Here is an 8,586-nt window from a genome sequence, read left to right on the forward strand (position 1 = left end):
GAATTCGAACACAGTTGAGGATAAGATTATCCATTTGATGCCCTGGAAAGCAAACATCCAAAAGATATTTCAACGATAAAATTGTAAGGACAGTAGATCTGCAAAGAGATTTATGGGCCTGGTGACAATAATGTACCAGTTTGTGTTTAAATACAAAACAAAAAAATAGTCTTTATAATTAGAGGTCAGAACCTAAAGGCATGGAAATGTTACATAGGTATCCAAAGCCTTCTGGAATCCTGTGGACACATTTGGGCACTATGGTGTGCTAGAGTGTTACAACTCCAAAGATTATAAGATGAATGGAGATACATGTTAAGCCTGTATTCTCTCAAATATTGATTTGGGGTTTATGTATTTGATTGGATAGAAATAGCAAAACCCATTCTGCTGGTGGAGAATACAGGACTAAAGACATACAATCCTCAAATTCTCCAGAAAAAAATGGAGAAGTGTGAACAGTTGAAGAGGGGTCATAGCCTCCAGGAATTGGAAGGTTAGGGCTTTTGGGCTTAGATGGTCCAGACCTTGAAGTCTGGACCTAGAGGGTCAGGAAGTTATGGGATATGGAGCTAAGTCTAGTGTTTGATGGGGAGCAAGTTGAAGGGTCAAAGTCACGCGTGGCATTTGTCTTTGCTTTCACTTCTCAGAGGGGATACAATTGTCATTAATAAAGTCACAATTCATTGTCAATTCTAATTCTAATTCAATACAGTAAAGGCAGAGCCAGACAATTCTAGAGATAAGTTAGGATCTAATGCCTCACAGAAAACGTGTTAGAAATTGACTCTATCCCACAAAAGCTGTACACGCTGGCTCAGGTAAGTTTAAATTAAAGTCTTATAATAATGAGACTGAGGGCTTGATTGCCCTACTTGTGATTTTATGTAAACACCCAAAAGGTAATAAACCAAGCTGGGTAGATGTCCTTTATCAAAAGAAATAAGAGTTCTAATGTGAGATACAAAGACTCCCCAAAATTACTGTCATTTTCTTGTAAGTTCCTAACTAACCTGGTGAGCATGATCAGGCAAGATTATCTGGCAAGAAATAGCTCTGTTTATTGAACTTAGTTATATTCTGCTGAAACATTTCAGCCATTGTATCAGTGCATTTAAATGAATATTGTTATTGAGCCAATATTTAATGGAAACCTCGCAAACAGGAATTTCAAAGATAGTGGACAGTGGCAATTAATTACGATCATTGCTGTTATTTTCCTTTCTTAATTTTAAAGAAAAGGACACCTTGATGATTCCCAAAGAAATAGACAGTAGAAAGGAAGAAAGTTCTCAAGCTCCAATCTTAGAAGATACACCATCCTCTCCTCTCCAAGATCTTCAACCATATTCGTGGCATGTTTCCACAGACATAGAAAATACTGAAAGGTTAGTGAACATTTTAATTTTGAATTGTGTTCTATTTACTTTCTCATTTAATTATCCTTTTTACAGAGACATACGAGAAATGAAAAATCTTCTCAGCAAACTCAGGGAGACTATGCCTTTACCATTAAAGAACCAAGGCAAGTATCATTCTTTATTTGCCAAATTTTAAGTTCTTTCCTAGTGGAAGCTTGGTGATGGCTGCAGACTTCACACCAGTGCAGTCCTTAGTTGGAAACAAAAGAGCAGCCTGTGGGCTGAAATGGGCAGATCGTCAATTTTCATAAACTTTCAAACAACCTGACCTGCAACACAGCTGGGAACTGCTAACTTTAAATAGCAGCCTCTGTAGAGAATCCAGCTGATGTCCAAAGTACTACAAAAAGAAGCATTTAACTTCATCTTAGATATTTTTTCTCAGTTTGTTTAGAGAAAATAATGCAGAGGGTTAAATTCCAATTAAAACTTTGCAATTGTCAATCATTATTATTGTTCCTGTTAACAAAACAAAACAAATTGTGAATATAGAATATCCATATGTAATTTTTCTTCTGTATCCTAGCAGCATTTCCATGATACCTGAATACAGAACATATTTTGTTTTGCTCCTGTTTATCTATTATGCGACAGAAAAGCTGTGATGATAGAAGAAGCCACAGCAGCATTTAAAAGACATTTAGATAGGTACATGGTTAGAAAATGTTTAGAGGACAATGGACCAAACACAGGAAAATGGGACTAGCCTAGGTAAACACCCTGGTCAGCATGGACAAGTTGGGCCAAAAGGCCTATTTCTGTGCTGTAAAACTCAATGACTCTATGCTATATTTCAATGTAAGTGCAGAAAGTGATATGTGCAGATCCATTTGCTGACCATTTCTTTTTGAATAGGTATATGTCATCAACAGATTGTTTAAAATTAATAACTTAAAATTAATTCAGTTTAATTAAGCTTGCCCATATTTTTAAGCCACCAGTAGTTGATTAAAAATAAATGAACGTAAAATAAAAAGTACAGATGCTGGAAATCTCAATAACAGAAGTTAAATTATGTTATTCCAACTGTTCATAAGTGAAGATGGATCCTCCACTGCATAATACTGAAGTACAATACTATGGAGACACCATTTACTCAATTCAGAATCCTGGAACTTCTCAGATTTTAATTCTTCCAATTTACCTCCTACTATCAAAGTTCTAAGCCTCATACTTAATTCTAACCTGCCAATAATTCTCTTATGTTTCAATCTTAACTTCTGTTAAAATTCTTATCAAAGTTTCCCTCTTTGATTAAGCTTTTAATAACCTGCCTCAACTTCTCGTAATATGACGATATTTTTTTTTTTTAAATACCCATGAAAATACTTGGGATAAAGGAGATATATTGATGCTCTTGGTATAGATTTGGTTTTCAAGATTTTCTGTGTTTCATTATCAAATGGGATGCTGAAATGTCTCACTAATGATGATGAAACGCTTCCACAACCTTAAATCTTTACTCCCTCATCATGGTTGCAGCAAAAACCACTACAAGATGCAGTTAAGTAATGTACTGAGGCTTCCTTGAGAGCACCTCTGAAGTCATTGAGCCTCGCCCACTTGAAAGATCCCTCTATCTCTATATTTCCATTTTGGCCATGTTGTCATTCATGCTCTCATCAATTCTGAATGATTCAAGTCGATTATTTTCTGGACTTGTGCTTCAATGGAACTTCAAACCATGTACACTTTGGACTGGTCTTCATTGACCAATGTGGCTTTACCATCCTCCACTGTTTCAACTTTAATATTGCTGGTCTGTCTCTGAAAAACACCTTTCACCTAATCCTGCACAATGGTGCTTCAATCATAGAATTCAAACATTTGTGCAGTTCTCCCTTCTGTGGTGCCATTGATGGAAACAGCCATCTTGAAACTCTCATTAAAACCCTCTACCACATTACCTCTCTTGATCTAAACATCTCCATAAAACACATTCTTTGATTAAACTTGTAACGTATATTTCCTCTTTTTTTAATCATTGCCTATATATATTTGAAGTACCATCAGGCAACTTTCTATAAAGGTGCTGTACAATTAATATCATTGTTGCAGTATTTCAATATTTTATTGGTCTGCATTATGATGGATTAATCCCACTTATATTTTTCCAGTTATTCTCATTCTGACTTCTTCAGATAATAAATATTATAGACTATTGAGCAGAGTCACAGCATTCATTGCAATCTCTCTTAAATAGAACGTTCTGCTGATTAGTGTGTTGGACCTGTCTCTTTTCTGAATTATTCCTTCTACCTCCAAATCTTTCTCCTCTTTGAATCAGCTCATACTTTTGTTACACTAGTTTCTAATTCTTTTTCTCCATGGGATATTTCCAAATTATTTGATTAATTTTATACTTGCTGTGTGTTTGTCCTGGTACTCTTTTGTCTTTCGTTTATTTATGAACAATCTCAGAAGAAATAAAGTTTGATAAAGCTGAAGTGCCCTCCTAATTTTACTTCTCTTCATCAAATGACCAAGCACAAAGTGGTGCTAAATCCAGAAAGGCTGACATGCATTTCTGATCCGAATGGTAAATTATTTCCCATAATTAGTTTGAACTGAACTATAACTATACAAACTAATTTCCATTTACAGATGTACAATCTTATGTGCTTTAATCTATACATATCTCAGAAAAATATTAAAAATGATATTTAATCTTGAATTACACATTTCCTTCACAGATGATAGCAGTCTCCTCAATCTGACACCATATCCCCTGGTGAGAAGGAGGAAACGAAGATTCTTTGGACTTTGCTGTCTTGTGTCAAGCTAGGATACTGAAAGAAACTGAAGGAAAAATTAAATGTCAGTATTAATTCTTCAAAACAAATGCTTCTTTTAGAAGATATTTCTTTCTCCTACTCTTTATCGTAAATATCCGTTTTATTTTTGCTGAACAGGATGGTCATTATTTTGTATTTTTATTCTTCTCTGAAAATTTTTTTGAAAATTATTATGTATTCGTGGTAGTGTTTGGCCCAGATATATAGCCTAAATTTGATTTTCATATGTTGAACTTTCAAAAGATTAATTCCTATAAATAAAAAAATAAATCCACTTTGGTTTTTTTTGTAGCTTGAGAGAATGTATGAATAAGTTACGTGAAACTCACAGCTGAACTCAAATAAAATGGCACAAATATTTCCTTAATACTGCTCTGGAATAAAGAGCCCCTGGGCTGAATTTGCAAAAAAGACAATATGTGTTTAAATGTAGTCATAAATAGATTGCTTACCTCATCAGTATCACTCAGTGTATTCCTTGCTTCTTCAGTCTTCCAGATAATCAGTGCAATTGAACCCCTCTAATTCACAGTCGTGGAAGCAACCTTTCTGTGCGATGATGACATATGGCAGAAATTTCATGGACTTCAAAGTTGAACAATGTAAGCTGCAGTAGGATTTGAAATGTACATAATAAATTTGGATGACAGATGGAATTCAGTCTGAAAAAAATATATAGTATCTCATTTGTGGACAGAGAATCGAAAAATGGATTTTAATGAAATATAAAGAAAAACCTGAAAAATGAGAATGCTGTGGGTAGGGTAACTCAATTGACCACAACATTGAAAATACTGGAAAAATGCTCAATATTCATCTCAGCAGAGAAACTTAGATCTGTACTAAAAATATTGAATTAATATAATGGAATAATACTGTCACATTACAAATGATTGGTGCATTGACTTTAAAGAAGCAGAAGACAACCTGGGTGAAGGATTATAAGGAACTAATTACATATGTTTAGTTGATAATGGAAAGATAAGAGATGATTTACATGATCACTAATTTTGATTCCTATCAGACTATCTTCTGTAAGGCCAAATTACTTCACTTTTTTGTTGAAGTACAGCCAAAGACTGTTGAAGAGAGATGCATTCAGAACTTGTCTTTGGAAGGAGAGTGGTGTATCTGAAGAACAAGCTTCCTGGAACAGTTGGCATTAATTAATTCAAGTATAATTAAGAATCACTTCACAGGAACCCTTAACAGCACAGGAACAGGTCCTTTGCCCCACCACGTCTGCACCATCCTTGATGCCAATCAAATCCTTTCTGCCAACACAAGCTTGGTATCCCTCTATTTCATATCTAATCATGTGCTTGTCTAAATTCCTCTTGAACATTACTATCGCATCTGCCTCACCTCCTCCCTTGGCAACATGGTTGGGACACTTCCCACTCTTTGTGTAAATATTTACCTCACAAATCTCCTTTTATCTTCCCCCCTCTCACTGTAACGTTATGGCCTTCTATATATGACAATTGCACTCTGGGAAAAATACTCCTTCTCCTTATCTATGCTTGTCATATTTTATAAACTGCTACCAAGTCTCCACTCAGCCTCCGATGTTCAAGTGAAAGCACCTAAGTTTGTCCAACCTCTCAATATATCAAATACTCTCCAATCTGGTCAACAACTTAGTGAACCACATGCACCCCCACCAAAGCTTCCATATTGTTCCTGTGATGCAGCAACTAGATGGCATACAGCACTCCAAATGAAGTCTAAATAAAGGTTTATACAACTGCAATATGATTTCTCAACTTTTATACTCAATGCTTTATTATTGATATCTATGACATAAACTTCATTAGAGACAGAATGAAGAAGGAAACAAAATTGGTAATTTCTAACTTTGCCACCATAGTGCCGAACTGGTGATGTGGATTCCCTCATTTTAATCAATATTAGCCAGGTTCATGCAGTCCATGACGTCATTCCCAGAGGCTGAAGCTGAAAGTGATCGCGTTAATCTGTCTTGAGGCAAACGTCAATTTATACCAGGAGAAAAAAGATTTAAGTGAAAAGCCTTTGTGCTATCTGGTGCATGATGTTTCTTAAAGAAATATAACAAATAATCTGCAAACTCACTATTTAGAGAGCAAAATACAGATGTTCCTCAATGCTAAATATTTTTAAATGATTTTTGAGAACAGTTCAACAAAACCATTAGGAATACTCAATGAGTCAGGTGGCTACTGTGGAGTTACAAAGATTGCCAATATTACAAATCCCATTACTGATACAATTTTGTTTTACTTTCAAATCATAATTTTGTTGCACATACATTCAACAAAAAAGGGTTAATTTATAGCTATGTAACATGTCATTCCCAGCAATATAAATTCAATCCCCAGTACTACACTTTGTTTAATTTTGTTAAATTGAAAAGAGCAACTCAACCTAATGTGCAATATATTAAAATATAAAATGTATCTATAGCTATGTATACAATTACCTTGTAGCATTATGACATTTTGTTTATAATAGAAAATAAAAGCATGATATGAATTGTGTAATGTATGATGTTCTTAGCTATGCCAGAGATAATTCGGACTGTTTAATGCAAACACATTTTACATTAATTAAATAATTATTACGTTAAGTCTAAGTGTTGACTTTTTTCTTGATCTTGTTTACTGAAGAAAATTGGATCTTTTGCACCAGTGCAAGAATGTTCATACTTTCGAAAGTAGGCGACACGAGCAAACCAGAGTCAAACTGCTCTGACGTTTTCAGTATATCTGAGAAATACATCATACTAAAATATTTTTAAAAATTATTTAGATTTGGGTGTGCAGTCAAAATGTATAATTTTGCAGAAGATGCAAGCTAAGAGAGTCAACAGTGAGGATGGCATCTTCCTCAATTCTTGATCAATAACTGGTAACATGTTTGTTACTCAAAGGAAGGAGAGAGGGTTTTGAAAATTTCTACATTGAACATTTTTGCCACACACAGAATGCAGTAGGTCACATGGTACAGCCCTTACAGTAGTATACAATCATACATTTCTATTTCTTGGTAGGAAAATTGAGGAGCGGTTAGCTGGTAGCATGAAAAGGAAGTGATGGAAACATGAATAGAAAACTGAAAATGGCAGAAAAAGCCATGAAATGGAGTAACTGGGATAGTCAGACTATATAGAAGCACAGAATAAAAGAGAAAAGGAGTTAGGGTTATCAAGCATATCGAGAATTGTGTCCATTTCGAGATGTGCGGGAGAAATTTATGAGAATGAGCAATTTAGTTATGTGGCTAGACTGTTAAAGAATCAAGATCATTCTGTGCAACATTGGTGATGCCTCCTCCACTCATGATGGTTCATGCTTTCATCCACTTCCCTGCTAACTTTCACCCTGACCTTAAATTCACTTGCTCCATCTCCAGCAACACCTTCCCCTTTCTCGATCTCTCAGTTTTCATCTTGGGAGACAAAGTCTCCAAGATATAACCTACCAACTCCCACAGTAACCTTGATTATACCTCTTCTCTCCTTGTCTCCTGTAAAGATTCTATTCAGATTTTTAGATTTCAGATTTATTATCAGAGTATTTACATGACATAACATACAACCCTGAGATTCCTTTTTCCTGTGGTGAGACAGAATTACCACTAATTAGTAGTGCAAAAAAATAAACTGTACATAGCAAACACATGTAAACAAACAGTTAACAGATAATGAATGTGAACAAACTGACTGCAATAAAGAGAGAACAAAAAGAAAATCATGAAGCGCAAAAGTAAAAGTACTTAAATGAGTTTCTGATTAAGCTTGTCGTTGGTCTGATGGTGGAGGGGTAGCAGCTGTTCCTGAACCTGGTGGTGTGAGTCTTATGGCACCTATACCTTATTCCTGATGGCAGCAGCAAAAATAGAGTGTGTGCTGAATGGTGAGGGTCTTTAATGGTTGCTCTGCCTTGACAGCATTACCTGAAGATGTTCTTAGTAGTCAAGAAAGTTTTGCCTGTTATGTCCTGGGCTGTGTCCACTACCTTTTTGAGGGCTTCATATTCAGGGATATTGGTGTTTCCATACCAGACTGTGATGCAACTGGTCAGCACACTTTCCACCACACCTCTGCAGAAATTTGCCAGGGTTTCTGATGTCATACCAAACCTCCACAAAATCCTGAGGAAGTAGAGGTGCTGATGTGCTTTCTTCAAGATGCCATTGCTGTGTTGGGTCCAGGAAAGATCCTCCAAGATAGTGACACCCAAGAACTTAAATTTCCTCACCCTCTCCACCTATGATCCCCCATTGATCACTGGATTGTATACCTCTGGCTTTCCTTTCCTGAAGTCAACAATCAGTTCCTTAGTTTGGAGACATTCAGTGCAAGTTTGTTGTTGGTGCACCATTCAGCC

General features: G+C 35.7%; 1 protein-coding gene across 4 annotated transcripts in view; it reads left to right on the forward strand.

The window, feature by feature from the left end:
* rgs7bpa (regulator of G protein signaling 7 binding protein a) overlaps positions 1-6,618 on the forward strand; it is a 98,830-nt gene extending 92,212 nt beyond the window's left edge. For all 4 annotated transcript variants that reach the window (XM_069924500.1, XM_069924498.1, XM_069924496.1 and 1 more), the window contains 4 exons: positions 1,238-1,388; positions 1,455-1,525; positions 4,115-4,238; positions 4,707-6,618. In XM_069924500.1, the coding sequence (XP_069780601.1) occupies positions 1,238-1,388; positions 1,455-1,525; positions 4,115-4,206 (314 nt within the window). In that variant the 3' untranslated portion in view covers positions 4,207-4,238; positions 4,707-6,618. The remainder of the gene's footprint in view (positions 1-1,237; positions 1,389-1,454; positions 1,526-4,114; positions 4,239-4,706) is intronic.
* Positions 6,619-8,586: the final 1,968 nt, after the last annotated feature.

Source organism: Narcine bancroftii, chromosome 3 (genome assembly GCF_036971445.1).
Source record: "Narcine bancroftii isolate sNarBan1 chromosome 3, sNarBan1.hap1, whole genome shotgun sequence".
NCBI lineage: Eukaryota > Metazoa > Chordata > Chondrichthyes > Torpediniformes > Narcinidae > Narcine > Narcine bancroftii.